This window comes from Hevea brasiliensis, chromosome 18 (assembly GCF_030052815.1).
Source record: "Hevea brasiliensis isolate MT/VB/25A 57/8 chromosome 18, ASM3005281v1, whole genome shotgun sequence".
NCBI classification, from domain to species: domain Eukaryota; kingdom Viridiplantae; phylum Streptophyta; class Magnoliopsida; order Malpighiales; family Euphorbiaceae; genus Hevea; species Hevea brasiliensis.
Genome location: NC_079510.1, coordinates 50,409,226 through 50,428,526, shown reverse-complemented (window position 1 = coordinate 50,428,526; position 19,301 = coordinate 50,409,226). Strand labels below are relative to the sequence as shown.

Genomic DNA, 19,301 nt, shown 5'->3' with positions numbered 1-19,301 from the left:
TCTTTTAATAATTTGATTATTCTCATATTTTGTTACCTTTATCCTTTCTTTGTTAGCCACATTATTACCCCCTTAGCCCCATTATAACCCTTGAAAGTCCTTTTGATCTTTTGATGGTGTTTTGTTACATTAGTGGAGATTGGAATAGGAAAATTGCCTATGGGATTGTGATATCTAATCCATTCATTTACTTCCATCAAGTTTTTGAGACACTTTAACTTATGGATTACCCTATAGTCTATTTAGGCATAATTATTCTTTGTGATTGATTGGTTTGGGCTTGATAATATGGATAATTGACCCAAGGCTAAGCGGTGATAACTTTGGTAAGGATTAAATTCTTGGCACCTTGAAAGTGGGTATATGGTGTGTTGGTGGCTAAAGGTAAGCTTGAGAGTTCGGATAAGTAATTTTCATAAATTTAAGGTAAGGTACCCCAAATTGCATTAATTGTTTTTAATTTGCTTGAGGACAAGCAAAGGTTTGAGTTTGGGGGAATTTGTTACACTCATTTCATATAGACATTTTAGGGTAGTTTTGCATTCATTTTGCACTTATATTTTAGTATATTTTATGTTTTTAGCTTTATTTTAGCCTATTTGTTGAATTTAAATACTTTATATTTGATTTTTGTAATTTTGTTGTTTTTGATAGGATTTTGTGGCAAATCAAGGATCAATGAGTGCATTAGGAAGTGATTTGAAGAAATTTGGAATCCTTTAACCATAGAGGAAAGTTGAAGAAATCAAGCCTTGAAAGAGCAAACCAGCCGAAATTTGCTTGAGACCTTGCTTAAGGTCATGCTCAGGGTAAAGCGGCAATGCTTAAGGTGCAGCACAAGTCAAGCATGAGCAGAAAAGTCCATTTTACTATAAGTCTGCCGAGATTTGCTGAAGGTCTGCTTAACCTTAAGCAGACAGTGCGTCCAGAGGCTAAATTTGCTAAGAAGCCGCTTAGGGTTAAGCCGAACCCTAAGCAGAATGCCCAGAACGTGAAAGTGCTGCTGACTTGGATAATTTTACACCTCATTTCCTATCCACTCCTTGTCTTTTATTTACTTTTAGGGTAACTTTTAGGGACGATATAAATACATCATTTCCTTATTTTTGCCACAAGAGGAAGAGGGAGAAAAACAAAAAGGAAAGAAAATTTAATAGAAAGGGAGAGGAGGCGCCATTTTCTCTTGGAGGAGGAGCTGCTGCACGAGTTTTTGAGCTCAGAAACCAGAGACCTTGGTTCTTCCACCTGGGTTTTCCTATTTCAGTCCTTTTATCATGTTTTTCTTTATTCTTCCATCTATATTTCTTGTAAATACCATCATGAGTGAGTAATTTCTTTAGATTTCAGAGTTGGGAAATATGTTTTAGATTAATTTGTGGATTTGGATTGGGTATTTCCTTATTTTATATGAATATGAGTTTTGATTCCTTCCTTGTGTGCTTGATTTACTTGCCTAATGTTGGTACCCATTGGGTATTGTGTTAATCTTTGATTGAAGGACCGAAAGGTGAAGGTCATTGATAGTTAATCAAGGATTGGAACTTAAAATCACCTAGATTTAGAAATAAACTAGGACTTTAAGAGGAATTAATTATTGGTTACAAAACTTAATGGGTTTTAAAGTAATCAAATACATACGAAAGTAGGTTTGGTTATTTTAGAATACACTTTGATTTGCTTGAAAAAGATATCAAAGGAATTTAGAATCAATTTCCTTCAAACTCTATTTTTCCCTAAAAATTGGAATGCCCAAGACAAATCCCAATTAATTTATGCATAAACCCCCAACTCTGGAATCACTTTTACTATAATTAGACTTTCGTTTAAATTACCCATTGTTAATTTTAGTTTAATTGCGAGCTAGAATTAGAATTTATTTGTTTGCTCTTTACCCATTTCAATTAGATTAATCAATTTACCTTGCTCATTTACATTTACCATTTATTCATTAATCATTAGCCCAAATAATCGCTTCATTCATAGTTTAGTAATCAAACAGCAAATCCTCGTGGGAACGATACTTGATTCATCACTTTATTACTTGAGACGACCCGTATACTTGCGGATAAGTCGCCAACATGCATCCATGTATATTGTGGCTTTGGCTTTCATGCTCTAATTAGAATTAAAAATTTCAATTACTCCTGATTATATATATATATATATATATATAGAGAGAGAGAGAGAGAGAGAGAGAGAGAGAGAGAGAGAGAGAGAGATCAAAAGCTAAAATTTAAGAAGATATGTACTAGTTTAGCAACTTCACAAACTCAAAAGTCGTTAAATCAAAGTTATAAAAAGTCTTGAGGTTTTAATCTTTCCTTTTCGCCAGCTAAAAATTATCATTCTCTTAACGATGCACCCGCATTCTCTATCACAAAGAAATCTTAAAAGCTCATCCTCAACAACTGATGCACTGGATTGCTTGAATTACCCTGCCAGCACAAGCTCCAGAGTTGTTCCTTCTGCAACCAGGTTAAAACAAAAAAAGAGCAACCCAAATCGAAAGGAAGTTTTCGGATTAGATATCCAACATTGATCCAACATTGATATTATATAGCATGCAACTCGGGAGAACAGATTTCATCTGACATTTCATCACAAGATAAAGAACAAAGATGAAGCCTATTGTATCAAGGGGCTTGAAAAGAACCAAGGCAAGTGATCATCCCCTGTTCCTCATCCCAAACCAGATGCAAGGCAGTACAGATGTGAATAAACAGGGATCAGTACTACAAAAGATTTTTGCAAGACAAGATTGTATAACCATCCAGCACATTTTAACCTTGGCATCTTGGCATCACCAATTCTCCATTATCCATTCAAGAAGCCTTCTCCATACCTGCAAAGCATGTTGTTTGAATATTAACTTTCATACAACAGTGAATAATGAAATGAATCATCTTATGCATACATTATACATGTATACATCTGAAGCACATGCCCACTAAGCTGCTACAGTAGCATATAAAGAATTAGAGAATTCGCGGCTTAAAAAAGAATCATACATTCATTACCCATTAATTGGGTGCACTAGCCACTATATTTGATTGTCAATGGTTAGCAAAACTTTGAATTTCGGTAGGAAACGTGAATTGAGTCCCAAATACAAACTTCTCCAGCTGCTTTGACAAGTTAAGCTAGAAAATTATAGATTTTAAGAAGCAATCTCCAGGAAATCCTAAGCATTTTGCCATAAAAATTCATATAAGTTGCTTTCACTATCCCAATCAATTATGAGGCTTCCAAGCAGAGTTATTCACGTAGCAGCACGGCATTGACAGTAAAAGCCATTACTACACCACTCATATCACAGCATTTAAACTTCAGCCTCAATAAACTACATATGATTCTCTCACAAACCACCTTCATCAAGGTATGGAAGTTGTTGTCCATGCAAGGGGAGAAGTGTTTCCTTATAAGCACAAGGTATTCATTTCTGCTATTTATACATGCATGCATACGCACATGCCATGGGCGTTATAATGTATCACAGACATTAAAAAAAACATCTTTTTCACCCAACCAGTTACCTTTGCAAATATGTAAAACATGCCTACTCCTAATATGCTGAGAGCCCGAGACATGTTTAAGAAGCTTTAAACGCATTTGTACGGAACAACACCAAGCAACTGAAAAATTAAATCCATAAATTAAGAAGTACTAACAAATAATAACTTTTCAGACTGGAGAAGTGTGGTAGGGGGTCTTTGTTCTGTATGTAACAGGACCCCAAAAAGCTATAGACTAGCAAATATTTGTAGATCAAAACTAGGATTGCAAATTTGAATGCTTATAAGTGTAACAGGTAAAGTAAAGGTTGAAATGTTGTGTTGATAAATGGACTAGACCTCAAAATTCGCACACTGTAATTAACCCTTGCAAAAGTCCCAAAACTCAACAGTCAACACCATAAAAAGTTGGATTGGTGCCTAGAGGCTAAAGCAGAAGCCATAAAACAGTGTTGGCATCTTAAGGTTGAAGTTAGGGCTGCGTCCTTGACAAGGAAAGCTAGAGACCAAAGGAAAAGCAGGGAAGCCTTTAGCAGGGCTGCAGGGTGTGGCACATTATTATTAGAATAAATTGGAATTGGACAGTCACAATCAAGCTATATTATGTTTTACACTTCTAACGCAATTTCTCCTTTCCTCTCCTATCTCATTCCTGGTATCTGTGTAAAAAACTACAACAAAATGCAAGAAGACCGCCTTAAACACAGTCTACATTCATCGATCAGACCCTGACCGAAAGATCAATATAATCAAATTCTATATTTCTTTCTCCTCTTCTTTCTAACATTTGCAACACTAGTTGCACCACTACCACCGATAATGGATGCACAACAATCAGAAACCCCAAGGCAAACTACCTAAACCCTGAACTCCTCTTTTAAGACTGTCCATATTAAAAATTTCGAGCAACACAACAATATGTTGTATAAAATATAACATGAAACACGCAGGTTCAATGGAAACAACAAAAACAATGAAATGATTGATATACTTGAAACAAAACAATTAAAAAGGGCACAGAATATGGTTGTCTTCTTCTTTCTTAGCGTATATCAAGATTTTAATGCCAAAGTAGATGAAATGTACAAATCAAGAGTTACTAAATGGCAAATATTCAGAAGAAAATTTGCAGAAAACTTCTGGGCTAAAAAAATGTAAACATTCAAATAAAGAGTTTACTCCATGACTGTGGAAACCCAATATTTTATCCATTTATTTATCTATTTATTTTAATTAGCTAACAATAATTTAATATAATTATCTAAAAAAAAAGAGAAATATTTTATTGAATAGCCTGCTTATATATATATATATATATATATATACATATACACACACGATTTATAATCTGATGTGCGCAGAGAATCTATAAATTCTTACTTTTCTATTCATCACCTTGGATTCTATTTTCAAGGAGATTCGAATATTCAATCTGTAATTTGAAATTGTCTCTCTTTCATTGAATATAACTATTGTCTTGGAGGTTCCAGGTAAATTGTAATTATTTTATATGACACCTTTTTAATCCCTTTTAAAATTTTTTAGTATTAAATTTGATATTAAATAAAATTTTAAATCAGTATTTTAACAATTATTTTACATGTGAGTTTCTAGAGTTTTATTTTATTATTAAATTTTATTCTGATTTTAATTAAATAATTAATTTTGTCAATTACCTCTGCATTAGAGCCATTAGGATTCCTGGAACAGATCCTTAGTATCTTTATATTGATTGATATCTAACTATAAAATTTACTGATGTGTTACACTGAATTTATTTGAGATTAATTTGATCTTATTGATTTTCTGAAATTATTGAAATAAACTATTGAAATTGCACAATCAGTTATTATTTGCTATCTGAAATTTTTATTGATTTTGATTTATTTATAAAAATTGATTTTTCTGTTTTGAATTGGTACCTGTACCCACTATCTGTTCTGTTATCTGGTTCCACCGTGTGAACTATCACGTTATTAGGTTGCATTGTCGAGTCATGCATCATTGCAGTTTATGGCTTGCATTAGTATCATATGCATTGATATCTGTGAAGGAGGAGAAAGGTATCTAATATCTGGTAGCGCGCTTACCATCTGACCTTTGGTGATGTGGTGCATCATGTACTGTACCAAAAAAAAAAATTTTTTTTTTTTGAATGAACTTCTTATATATATATGTTTTATGAAATTATTTTATTAATGATTTTAATAGCATGAGCATTATTTTATTGAATAAAAAATTTATTGTGAAATAAATCAAGCATCTGCCTGTTCCTATTTCATTGTGTGCGATAATTATCATGCATCATTGCAGTTTATGGTTTGCATTAGTATCATATGCATTGATATCTGTGAAGGAAGAGCAAAGTATCTAATATCTGATAGCGCGCTTATCATCTGGCCTTTGGTGATGTGGTGCATCGTCACACTGGTGTACTGTACCATAAAAAAAAATTTTTTTTTAATGAACTTTTATATATATGTTTTATGAAATTATTTTATTAATGATTTTGATAGCATGAGCATGATTTTATTGAATAGAAAATTTATTGTGAAATAAATCAAGCGTCTGTCTGTCCCTATTTCGTTATGTGCTATAATTATCATTCACTAAGCATTTAGCTTAAATCACGTTTTCTCTGCGTGTTATCTGTTTCAAATCAGTAGAATTCTACAGCTGATCCAAATATTCAGTCAATTTTCTGGAGAGGGACAATCTTTGGTATGCCCGAATTCATGTTTCCTCGGACTAATAATTAGTTTAGTTTATTGAACAGTTTAAGTTTTATTTGAAATCTGCAGAGACTCCGCAGTTTACTTATATGATATTTATGATGTTTATTCAGTATTTTGTTTATTTAGATTTTATCTATTTTTTTTATTAGTAAGTGACAATATATTTATTTAAGATAATCTGATAAGGCTTGCATGATTTAAGAATACTTAAATTATGCGCCGGTCACGGCTCAAAATTTTGGGTTGTGACAATGACATCAAGAGCTGTTCACTATTTAAAAAAAAAAATCTAATGTTAAATATTAAAATGGAAATCCCACTTCTATATGTCCTATATGTAAATTCCAAACACCATCTATCCATCATTGAAATCCCACTTCTATATGTCCTATATGTAAATTCCAAACACCATCTATCCATCATCAAAATCATTATCAGAAGAAAGAGATGAGTTCATGAGCCTTGGCACAATGAGAATCCATAGCTACATGGAAAAGAAACTTCATGAATTGATGCATTTGTCATTGTTATTCACACCATCAACATTCATACAACGTGGGCATCAATAGCATCATAAAAGACGATTTAGACCTAAAAGGAAACAGGATAAGAAACTAATGACAAACTCCTCAACTTGGTTTTTTTTTAAGGGGAAAAAAAAAGGAAAGGATATTGATTAAACTCGAGCACTGTGACATTGAAAAAAAGAAAAAAAACCATTAATTAGGCTTATTAACTTGGAGCATTTTGTTTGTTTGGGAGAGGTTTTATTAAAATAATGGAAGGTTTTCAACTTGTGTTTGGAAAAACAGAAGGTTTTTAAAATAAGGAAACCTCCAAAAACCTCCATCCTCTGAGTTCTTCTCTTTAACACCTTAACCCTTTATTTGGATTGAGGAAAATGCAAAGAAAATAATAGAAAAGATTTCTCTTAAATTCCCTTAAGAATTGAAGAAAGAGGAAGAGAATGGAGGAAGGAGGGAAATAATTGTTAAAATACTTAAATATTATCATACAGAAAAAATAGAAAGAAATTAAGGGTATAATAATTATTTCACTCTATTGTTTTAAGTTATCCCATTGTAACCATCCTCCATTACCTTTCTTTAATTTCTTTCCTTTCTACTGCCAAATTAAAGATCTAAACAAAAGGTAAAACTTCCAAATGCCTTATAAAACTTCATCTTCCTTCCAAACACACAAAATTAAAAAGGTTAAAAAAAATGAAAACTTTACTTTAAAAAACTTTTCTTTAGAAATTATAAAAGGAAAACTGACCTCAAACCTGCTTGTTTATCAGAAGCATCAAGATACTCCTGCTCCTCCGCCTCCACCACAGGCGGCAGCATCTCCCCCTCCTTCTCTCCTTTCTTAACACCGCCACCTGGCCCCTCAGCAGCAACACCGTCCTTCTCATCAGGGAACCTCACAACAATCACAGGACAAACACAGTGATGCACGCAGTAATCACTCACACTGCCTAGCCCCCCTTTGGTATTCTTCCTGGAAGCCCCAAATCCTCTGCTACCCATGATAACTGCGCAAAGCCTCAACCTTTCCACCTCCAAGCAAAGTCTCTCCTTCATATCATGATCCTTCACTATATGAATCTTGAACGGAATCTGCGCCTCAACGAGCGGTTGGGCCAGATCGTTGGCCTTAGTGGAGGTGAAAAGATCGAAATCGTCCTCGAGCTTTTTCTGGGACTGTTCCGTTTGGTTCTCAGAATCATGTTCAGTAATGGATAGCTCAATTGCGCCCCAATCGGCACCGTATAGTACACTTGTAGGCCGGACATGAACAAGGATAACGGCATCGCCCTGGCGGAGGTAGTTTTGGACAGCCCAATTGACGGCGTAAGCGCTCTCATCGCTGAGATCGACGGCGATGCCGATTCTCCGTTGAGCCGCCGATGTTGGAGTACTAACAGGAAATCGCGGAGATGATGGTTGGACCACGACGGCTTCAGCTGCTGGGTCTTTCTTCTTCGGCAAAGGCGAAGTCATGGCTGCAAGTAAAATTCAAAAAAATAAAAAATAAAAACCGCAGCTTCAATGGAGCTTTGCGGATTTGGATATTGCGTTGGGATTGAGAAGAAATTGAGAGGAATATTCGGAAGAGAAGGGAAAGTGTAACAGTAGAAGGAGGAAGAGCAGAGAAAGGCAAAGTGGAGGTGCGTGAGTTTCGTCTTCTAGGGACACGTGTCAAAAGGTTATGCACTGTCAGCTTGCTATTGGATTTTATCTACACTGGATAGATTTTATTTTTTCCCCCTTTTATTCTTTATAACATTTTTAATATTTTAAAATTATCATCAAATTAATGTAATTTCTCCACTAATTAAATTATTTAAATGTTTATATGAAATTTATACATTTAATTTTTATGAAATTAATTTCAATAAATTTTAACATTTTTCTATTTAAATAAAAAATTATAATTTTTTGATATTTATTTATATTGTCCCAAAGATTAATTTAGGATTAAAATTTGATTATTTTTAAATAATAATTCATTTTTTAAATATAATTTTAATTTTTTATAAAAATAATAATTTAATCGTTAATTGATAATTTTTATTTTTTAGAGATTTAATTATTGTTTAAATTACGTCTGCTTTGTAAAAAATGAAGTTACTACAAAAATTCCCATAAAGGCGTCTTCTAGGTAAACACTTGATGTTCTCAGCGTACTTTATTTTCTAACCGTTGGATTTCACTACAGTCTGCCCCGCACTCAGTGTCAGTCAGATTAGATTTTTAAAACAAAAGGACAAATTTTATCGTCTTTGAAATTACACTTTAACGTTTCTCTCAAAAAGGTGATTTAAACCCAATTTTGATCCCACCTTTCTCGCGATTTCTAGGGTTTCACATTCCTCTCACTGCCTCTCCCAAATCGTAAATCCAAGCCATTCTGGTCATACCCATAAATTTTCTAGTGTTTATTTTCATCAGAGCGACGATAAGATGCCTCAGAGACACTCGAAGAACAACAACGATTTAGCTTTCTTCACCTACGATGAGAAGCGAAAGCTCGGATATGGGACCCAGAGGGAAAGGTTGGGTAAGGACTCGATTAAGCCCTTCGATGCCTGCTGTCTCTGCTTGAAGCCGCTTATCGATCCCATGTCTTGCCAGAAAGGCCACGTCTTCTGTAAAGAATGCATTCTCGAGTGTCTTTTAGCCCAAAAGAAGGACATCCAAAGGTAAGTTGAGTTTATCGCGTTGAACGAAAGTTTTGTTTTTAATTTTTGCTTTGGTAATATTATAGCGCGTCAACTGAATGGGATTCGATTTCCACCATGTTGAACGCTCACAATAGGCTTTGTTTGATGGAGACCTTTGTTTTGGTATAGACTGAACACAGAAAATAGGAGCTAAACAGCTAAACAATTACGAAACTAGTTCGATTCGTGATAATTTAGATTAGTGCAGTGGTAGATTCAATTTTAGTAAGCGTAGTTATGGGCTTATGATTGATATGATGAGTTATTATTTCTTGAGGAACCATCGAATGGTGATTTGAATTAACGTTGAGCAAATTTGATCTGAATTGATGTTAAGAAAAATTGGTTATCTTTTCCCCAAGCTTGTTTCTTAAAATTTTTGTGGGTGATTGCATTAGTTTGGGAACAAGTGATATGCAAGTAGATAGTTACACTTCTGGCTTATTTGGAGAAACTTAGGAGGTCTATTCAAAAGGCTGGTTGATTATGACGATAAAAACTGCACACTTGAGATAGGCTTTCTTGTGCAGTTCACAATGCCTATTGCTGAGGGTTGTTGATGTGAAAAGACTAGCTTGGCTTTATATACCGTACAGTAGATTTAGTGGGAAAGCCTCGGGCATTTTATTGGGATGTTTGCTTAGTATATAAGACAGCGTATGCAAACTCTTTATATATGGCATTGTGTGACAAATCATTTATCATTTAAACATTGATATGCTGCATTGAGGAGCAAGCTTTGATCTTACCTAGCAGGAAGCTAGCTGCCCATGAATCACAGAAGAAACAAGAGAAGGAAGAGGAGGAAGAGAAGTTAATGTTGCAGAAAGCCAGAGAACTGGATGCTTTTGATCAGCAAAACCATGGTGCAGTTCCACAGTACAGTGATAGAAACCAGAGCCGAGACAAGAATGGCTTCCATGGGGCAAACAGTGTGAAGGTTACTTCCTATGAAGAGGAGGCACTTCGAACAATGAAAGCATTTTGGCTGCCCTCAGCTACACCAGAAGCTCCTGTTAAAACAGAAGCGCCCTCCACAAGTACAATCTGTCCTGAAGGCAAGGAAAAGCTTAAGATGAAGAGCCTTTTCCCCATCTATCTCACTGAAGACAATAGTGAAAAGAAATCCAGTGCTCTTGACAAGACCTATATCTGTCCCAGCTGCAAGGTTACCCTCACTAATACACTTTCGCTGGTTGCACTCAGCTCATGTGGTCATGTCTTCTGCAAGAAGTGCGCGGACAAATTTATGGCTGTGGATAAAGTTTGTCTGGTTTGCAGCAAGGCGTGCAAGGAAAGGAATTTGGTGAACTTGGAAAAGGGTGGAACAGGATTTGCTGGTCATGGAGATAATCTTTTAGCAACAGACTTTAAGCATTTAGGTAGTGGTTCAGGATTGGGACTTGTGAGACCTGCAGCGATGAAGATTTAAAATTTCTGAATTACTTAAACAGGTGATCGAATACCAATTACTTTTGTGAAGCTAGAATGGTGCTCCAGTTTCTTACTGTGTTTCCATTGGGGCATCCATCAACGTTCAAAATTTATGACGGTTCCAATTGTTTTGTTACGAGTATGTTTCCTGTAAGGCATTTATGCAAAGTGGATAACTGGGTATGTTAAATATGGGTGTTTGCGGGTCTACAAGCCTATTCCCTTCAATGTTTATGCCTAATTTCATAATGCAACTGTGCAATATAAGGCGGTTAGTGCGCATGCAAATGGTGAACTTTTTTTTTTTTTTTTAATCTAAACGAGACTCAACTCGCAAGTATTGAGAACTTTTGTAAATGTTATTTTGATTGATAAGCATGAAATCGGTGGTCCAGGACATGAGCTGGGGCTGGCTGTCTCTTGCTTATCCGTCCTCCAACTGGACCTAGCCTGTTTGGTGTTTGGGCTCAGGACAAGTCAAAACTTCCCAGTTTTTCCGTCTTTCAACTGGACCTAGCCTGTTTGGGGATTGGGCTCAGGAAAGTTCAAAACTTCATTGGGGAACCATGTGCAAGATGAACTTGGGGTGGCTGGGTGCAGGTTTGGGTTCGAAACTGAGGGTAAATTTCACTCGCGGTACATAAACTTTAAGGTTGGTAACACTATTATACATAAATTTTAAAATTTAATTTAAAATTACATAAACTATCATAAATATCACTTTAAACTCTATACAACCTGCAACAATCGGTTTAAAGGTTAAAAGGATGACGTGGTAGTTCAAATAAGATTAAAAATTATCTTTTCCTTTTTTCTCTCTCCTCCATATAATATCTAATTCTTACTTTCTCAACTTTATTTATCCTAAATACATTGGTCTTCTCATCTCTCTCTTTTTGATGAAATCAAATTTCCTTTTACTCTTCTCTTTTTTCTTCAGATTTGTAGTTGAAGAATATTTTTGTGCTTTTCTTTTTCTTTCTTTCATTGATGATGTCTCAGTTTAATAGGAGAAGGTTATCACCCAATGGTTAATGAAAATTAACAACATCATAGACCAATGCACACCCTGGAAGAAGGTTCTATGGTTGCACAAACTATTGGGTAAGTAGAAATGAAATTTTCATCTATATCTACACTTAGGTAAAATTTTTTCTATGACAGCATGATATGGGCAGTCATGATTTGGGTAAATTTTTTTAATATGGGTTTTAGGTTAAGAGAAGATATTTATAATGATATGGGTTATCGGTTTTTTTATATGAATAATACTACGATATGTTTTTTTTTTTTTTCAATTTTTTGCAGAGAAGCAATTGTTGTTATTATTTTTAGTGGGTTGATCCACATTAAAACTTTCCAACAAAATCTAAATAAAATAATATTGAATCAAACATACCCATCAAAAAAAGCTATAACAAATAACGTACCTTAACTGAATCGGGAGAAAACAGTAAGGAAAGTTCCAAACAGTGAACTTGATAGTAATTTGTGAGGTAATGGCAAATTCGTAAGAAAAATAATAACCAAACTCATAATCCTTTAAGGGAATAATAAGCAAACTGACAAATTGATAAACCAAAAGTGAACTGACGAATTGAGGGAACAACAAGAGAGAGAGAATAAAGATGAGAAAAATAGCATTCAAGCGAACAGTGACAAAAGAAGCTGCGTTCTACGCGTCAGGTAAAATCATTGGTCGACAATGAAGAATGAGTCATGAAAAGAAATAATTGATGGATTTCAAGTGATGATTTGCGATGAAAAATGAGCCTGATGATGAAGAAATTGAAGGGACACAACTTACTGTATCAAAGAGAGAGAAAATATAGATGAAAGAATGAGAGACAAAAAGGGATAAGTGATTCTTAATCTTACCTGAATATGTCAAATTATCTTTTTACCTTCAAATCGGTTATCGTAGGTTGTATGTGGTTTAAAATGACATTTACTGTAGTTTATGAGGTTTTAAGTGAAATTTTAAAATTTATGTACCGTAGTGTTGCCAACCCTAAAATTCATATATCATGGATGAAATTTACCCTCGAAACCGAACATCAAGATTGGTGAAGGGTATGTTTAATATTGCTGTAAGAGTTATTGTTAAGAAATTTTTTTTTAAATATATTAATTAGATAATATTAAAATATAATTTAAAAGTAAATTAAATAAATTTAATTATAAAAATATTAAAATAATAAAATAAATTTTCTAAAAATTATTTTTTTAATATTATTTAAAATATATTTTAAAAAAATAATAATTTTGGCCTTTCAATTGAATGTTAAATTGGCACTAAATCTGGGATTAAATAAATAAATAAAATGCTGAAAAGCTTTATACATGTGGGGTTGTTGAGAGTTTAGATAAGACCTGGGAGTCATACAAAGTGACCTTTATTCGCAACAAGAAGCTTATCTGAACATGAGTCGCCCAGGTCCCACCCCCCACCTTGGATGTCTCATGAGTCAGATACTCATATCTCAATCCGATTAAAGATATTAATACTAAAAGCCTGGTTTATTCACAGTGTCCGATTAAAGCACACTAATATCAAAGAAAATGGCACCCGACCCGAGTCACAGCAGGATGTGCTTTGGCCTATCTTGCACGCTAATTCCTAATTTTGATTTGAATAAAAAAGAAAAAAATTCCACTCTTTAATTAAATTCAACTTAACATTCAAACACAACTCAACCAGGCAACACTATCCTATCTTATTGATTTGTTTTGCTGTAGATTTGAGTTTTAATATATCAGTTGATTAACTTAAGATATACTTCATGTTGCAAACAGGTTGAAGTTGGTTACCTTCATGGACATTTATATTATCTTCCATGGCAGCTAACCCTAAGCTTAGTATGGTTTGGAATTTTAAAAAGTGGGCCGTTAAGAGTTGAGCCACTGTTAGAAATCTCCAAAATATTAGGCCAACATGACAACAGCTGTACCATCCACTAATGCGAAAAAGGTTTCGATGGGCCCCGCATTTCCATTAACTGCCCGCCAACCCCACCAAAAATTTAACAGCGAGAGAGAGAATATGATAATATCATATCGCTTGTCTGAACCCAAAAAGCAGAGAGCTTTCCCAAATATAATAAGGCCGAAGGTCCCATTTTTAATGCTGCCATTTTCTGCTTATGATAAAAAGGAAAGTGCTTTTTGAAGTTCACGAAAAGGAGAAAAGGAACCTAGTTGAGTTTTGAGATGGGGGATTTGGAGAGACAAGCAGTGGATGGAAAGCTGGTGGGGGTGGAGGAGGAGGAGGAGGAGGAGGAGAAGGATAGGCTTATGGAGGGAATAGCGGTGTTGGATTTTGATATGTTGTGTTCGACTGTGGCTTTGCAGACGCAAGGGCAATGGAGGAAACTGGAAACTGAAGATTTTGGTGCTAATGATGCTATTGGAGGGGAATTTGGAGGTGTTTTCAGGATGTGGGAAGGTGAAGTCCTTGACTGTTTCCATGAACGCAGAATCGCTATTGAATCCCTTTGGTACTTTCTCTCCGTCCACTATTCTTGCTACTCTCATTTTAAAGAAATTTTCTTTTACCTCTGGGAAAATTTTTTCCTGGATTTTTTATTTGTTTTCGTTCTTGCTGTGCCAATTGCTCTTCAAGAAAAAAAAAAAAGTTTCCCTCTCTCTCTCTCTCTCTCTCTCTGTCCCTCTCTCGTTTTCAGAACAGAGCCAAGTTCTACTTCCTTCCCCATCAAATTTATGTCAAACAAGGTCCAATTTTACTAATTAGAAAAAAGGTCTGAGTTCACTGGGTCTGGGAGATAAAAATGAAAATTTCATGATGGCAGCTTTAAATTTCTATTTTCTATATTTTTATTTGTTTATTATTTAAAATTTCGGGGATTAAAAGGCATGGACAAGACTTGTAAAGAAATCCTTCATCTTCTCCGGTTGAACTATGTTTTCCTTTTTGGTCATACGTGAAGCTTCAATTTTGCTTCGAGTTTCATATTTGAACGGTGAGATTACTTTTGGAATAGTGGTTTGAACTTTGCAAAGCTTGGGAGTAACAATTGTTTTGGTTTTGCAGTTGTCCATGCTACAGATTTGGGAAGAACATGAGACGAGCCGGTTTTGGTTATTGCTTTCTTCAGGTAAATTTTTGCAATTCACTATAGTTGTGTGTTTTACTAATTGAGGATGGTAAAGTCTGAAGCTGCTGATTGTCTTCTTCAGCTTCAAAATGGAGTTTCTTTTTGGAGAAACCTTGAAATTCTTAGTGTGATTTTGCAGGAAACTGTATATTGCATTCTTGCTCTTAGCGCCCTTCTCAACTTCATTGCCTTCATCATCACCAAGCGGCATTGCTTTCTGTATTTGGCAGTTGCTTTTACCATTTCAATAGGAATGTATTTGGGTTTCTTCCGCACTCAGATGAGAAAGAAATTTAATATCAGGGTGAGCATTTCTTTCTCTATGGTAACTGCCTTTCGTTTTGTAGTCATGTATACTCGTGTTTGAGCGCTCTGGAAACTTAGAATTTAGCCTAAATTTGCTTTTGTGATCTGCTTGGTTTTATTTTTCCTTCTAATTATCTCTAGCTAGGTTTTGAAATGTAATAGAAGTAACTTATTAGTTCTAGTTTTCTTTTGTCCTGTCAAGCTCAATGGAGTACCTTTTGACATTTATTTGTTCAATAACATTTTAGGTATTGCTCTTTATGTGATGTTTTAATGTGAACAATTTCTATTTTAGTTTTACATCTCAAGTATCTAAAATCTTGTATGCATCATGGTAAATGCAAACACAGAGAGGAACGGGCCTTTTCAAATATGTATTTTTAGTTTGATTTTAATTGCAGAGTCCTCATGAATATTATTTGAGAATTTTCTGTCAAGAATCTGACATCTTGTGTACATCAGAGTAAATGCAAATTTCGGGAGGAACTGAGCCATTTTAAATATGTCTACTTTTAGTTTGATGTTAATTGCAGAGACTTCATGGATGTTATTGGAGAATTTTCTTTCTTTCCTTCTCTCAGCTTTTTCCTTTTTCTGTGCACTTGATTATTGTTATATTATTGTGATTAAGGGTGTCCGGTGTCCAAGTTTCTTTTTCTTAGTGGCAAATTTCTGTAGCAGTAAAATTAATGATGACACTTTTTTTTTCAGGGTAGTGATAGTTCCCTGGATGATTCCGTCTACCATATTTTCTGTTCCTGCTGTGCATTATGTCAGGTAATTTTCCTTCCAAATCCTATATTGATATATGGGATTCTAACTGCACATATCCAAATCTTCCACATATCTGAAACCTGATATTTAGCATTCATCTAATATGAAACAGGAGTCCAGAACATTGGAGATGAACAATGTCCAGAACGGCACCTGGCACGGTCGAGGTGACACAATATGCATAGGTAGTTATAGTGAGGGGAATAAGGCAATCTTTGAACTACACCCGCCTTCTGTCATCTCAACCAAATCCCCTGATATTGTTGATCACTCTTGAACTTGGGAATTCTGGACTTTTGGATACCTTGATCCTCAATCCCAATGCAGGCTACAGTTACTTGATATTGGCTTTCCACTCAAATGTTTCTGAAGAGAGGGATGAACTTCTGGCCAGGTGGAACTTACCTACAAGATTAGCTATCAAACTGAAGCATAGTCTTTGCTGTTCCACTTGAGGCCCCTGCTCTTTGGATCAGGAAAGAAAAATGACTGTTTTGAAGTACTTGAGGAAGATGCTTGCTGTCCATTTGCATTTCAGAGATTGTATTAATATAAGTGTGGCAGTGGTGGAAAATTATTCTCATTGTTGTAAAATTTTCTGTGGAATTTGCAGTAGCCCCATTTATCTCAATAAGCAGAGTTTTTACTTGTTAGATTTTTCTGGGTTTGGTTTAATCAAATTGTGTAACATTCTCTTCCAGGAAAATTTGCTTGAGTTGTTTACACTTGTTCCATCCTATGTGGGTGTACATTGTTCCAAGTTTTAACCATCTAAATCATAAGCTTCTCTTTCTTTCTCGGATGAAAATAGGCGATGAATCAACAATCTTGTCACATAAATATAACATTAGGTTGGGGATCAACCTAGTTATATATTCCACAAGGAAACTTACTGATCTGTTACAAAAGAGGGATTTTTTATTGCTGCTGGAAAATGTAAAACCTTGATTCAGTTATGTAACTTTATTTCTTAATTAATACATCAAATTGGTTTACATAATTCAAACTGTACATGCTAAGTTTTTAATTCTTGATTCATACAATATATTACAAATTAATTTTATCGATTGGTCAAATATATATATATATATATATATATCAATTTAAACATATATAAATCTTATATGTTAATATGGAAAAAAAATAAATATATGAGAAATTATTATACGCACTTAAAGCAATGTTTTATTGCTTGTACAAGCGTAATACTCACTTCTCATGACTTATGAAAAACTATTTTGTGTAGATGTATATGAATGCAAGTTTTAATATCGTCTTACATTAATGATATTTAATATAGGCCTGGCCATGGTTCAATCCAGGCCGGTTTCAGGCTTCCCCAGGAGATGAACAGGTATCGGACTAATTGGCCATGTTGCCAACTGGTTCGATTTCTAGTCAATTTTGATTGGATTTAATTATGATTTTAATTTTAATTTTTAATGGTTTTAATTTCAGTTAAAAACAATTTGGTCCCCGTAGTACCCTTTTTTTTTTAATTTGATTTAAATCAGATAAAATCGACAATTTAAATCAACGTTTATAATTCAGGGCCTTAGAAGGGAGACTCTAATGGCCCCTATAATTCAATTTAAAGTCAATTCTATTCATTTGAACTATTGATCCCGGTAAATTTTAGATTTAATCCGGACAAATTTCGGTTCAGGTCAAGAGGCGGAATCCAACCCCGACAAGGCCTAATTGAATATATCCAATAATCTCTCACCCGGAGGCAGGAGACACCAAAATTATTCTGGGTGATGAGAAGTGCATTACAGCCCAGTTTGGAGCAATGAAATATTGAGTTGGCTGAGGCAAAGTCGCAATCATCTTCCACTGATCAGTGGGGCAGCAACATCAATCTTACCATTTCTCAGCAAGACTGAAACATATTGCTGTCTGTGTGTGTCACTTTCCATTCCAAGCTAACAAATCTCCAAAATCGAGACAAACTTTTTTTTTTCCTTTATTTATTTACAAAATTTCTCATGATTATATAGTAATAGCATGTGCCAAATAAACCTGGTCCGTCCCACTAAAATTCCATATTGACGGTTCTTAGTGTTTAAATTCTTATTTTTAATTATATATATATTGGCAGCCTTACCATTTTGCTAAATAAGATAAAGTATTACCGCCGCCGCCACCATTGGGCAGTTGGCCTGTGTTTATGTCGCAGTTAAAGGAAACCTTTCTTTCCTCCATGGTTGGAGCCTGGAGGCCTGGAGCCAGTTTGTCTCAAAGTCTTTGGGAAATTAAGGAAGACCATTATTTACCCTTAAATAAAAAGCAAAGACCGCAAGTGACAACTAATTTCAACAGCCCTCAAATCTACAGTTGAAAGAATAAAGTTGAACTAACCCTACATGATCAGTAAAACTTTGAAACCTTCCTCTTTTTTTTTCTTTGTGTTTGCACAAACAAGTGACTTTCCTAGCCTCTATATTTTGACTAGCTATGGTGAGTCTCACCCCACACATGAAGGTCCTTTTTTTTTATTATTTATTTCCTGTAAATTTCATAATATAGAGGTTAAATGTTAGCCAATTAATGATCAACTAACCCAGTAATTAATTAAAAATATATAATGATATTGTGGCCACGAGGCACGACCACGACTTGGTATTTAATTTTATTTTATTGTATACTTTGAACACTGTATTAATCAAATGAAAATGAAGGAATTATAAAGAAAAATATACATATACCTGGAGTACTTCACAAAGTCTTTATATAATCCTTAATACTATGCTTTATTTATTCGTTAATTTCCATTGGCAAAGATTAAGGAAAATTAACGAATAATTGAACGTGTTAATCATACTATATAATATGAATTCTTGTCCTTTACCTGCGTTTTTCCACACGGTCTTTCAACTTTGTTGAAAGCAAACCATTAATTAATTAGATATTGTAATCTCACCAAGTGATCATTATATATTCAGTATTTATTGCAATTCAATAGGTCTCAAGGGGATGGAAACTTCATGCCTCTTTCATCAGAGTCTGCATATTTTGCAGCTTTTTCTATTACCATACATTGCCCTGAAATTCTTTCAAATTCCATTTTATTAGGAATAATTTGCATTGACTCCATATGCTAAATTATTTGGGTGATGTTCAAACACTAATTGACTATCAATTTGAGATTCCTTTCCAATGTGTTAATTAAGATTGATTATTGGATCTCATTGTG

At 34.5% G+C, this 19,301-nt stretch overlaps 3 protein-coding genes across 4 annotated transcripts; 2 read left to right on the top strand and 1 right to left on the bottom strand.

The window, feature by feature from the left end:
• Window positions 1–2,215: 2,215 nt before the first annotated feature.
• LOC110654930 (universal stress protein PHOS34) lies at window positions 2,216–8,470 on the bottom strand. 2 transcript variants are annotated; one of them, XM_021811071.2, is made up of 2 exons: window positions 7,533–8,469; window positions 2,216–2,842 (listed from the first exon to the last, which is right to left on the bottom strand). In XM_021811071.2, exons 1-2 carry the CDS (start codon window positions 8,251–8,253, stop codon window positions 2,823–2,825), a joined length of 741 nt encoding a protein of 246 aa, XP_021666763.1. In that variant the 5' UTR covers window positions 8,254–8,469; the 3' UTR covers window positions 2,216–2,822. The 2 variants fall into 2 exon arrangements, with proteins under 2 accessions (XP_021666763.1, XP_021666764.1); XM_021811072.2 differs by lacking the exon at window positions 2,216–2,842 and adding an exon at window positions 6,610–6,838 and having other exon boundaries at window positions 7,533–8,470.
• A 574-nt stretch (window positions 8,471–9,044) lies between these two features.
• On the top strand, window positions 9,045–11,159 carry LOC110654929 (E3 ubiquitin-protein ligase CSU1). The gene is made up of 2 exons (XM_021811069.2): window positions 9,045–9,455; window positions 10,233–11,159. The coding sequence occupies exons 1-2, from the start codon at window positions 9,217–9,219 to the stop codon at window positions 10,906–10,908; spliced, it is 915 nt and encodes a 304-aa protein (XP_021666761.2). The 5' UTR covers window positions 9,045–9,216; the 3' UTR covers window positions 10,909–11,159.
• A 2,818-nt stretch (window positions 11,160–13,977) lies between these two features.
• On the top strand, window positions 13,978–16,828 carry LOC110654928 (uncharacterized). The gene is made up of 5 exons (XM_058141064.1): window positions 13,978–14,407; window positions 14,962–15,025; window positions 15,165–15,329; window positions 16,043–16,108; window positions 16,218–16,828. The coding sequence occupies exons 1-5, from the start codon at window positions 14,121–14,123 to the stop codon at window positions 16,380–16,382; spliced, it is 747 nt and encodes a 248-aa protein (XP_057997047.1). The 5' UTR covers window positions 13,978–14,120; the 3' UTR covers window positions 16,383–16,828.
• Window positions 16,829–19,301: the final 2,473 nt, after the last annotated feature.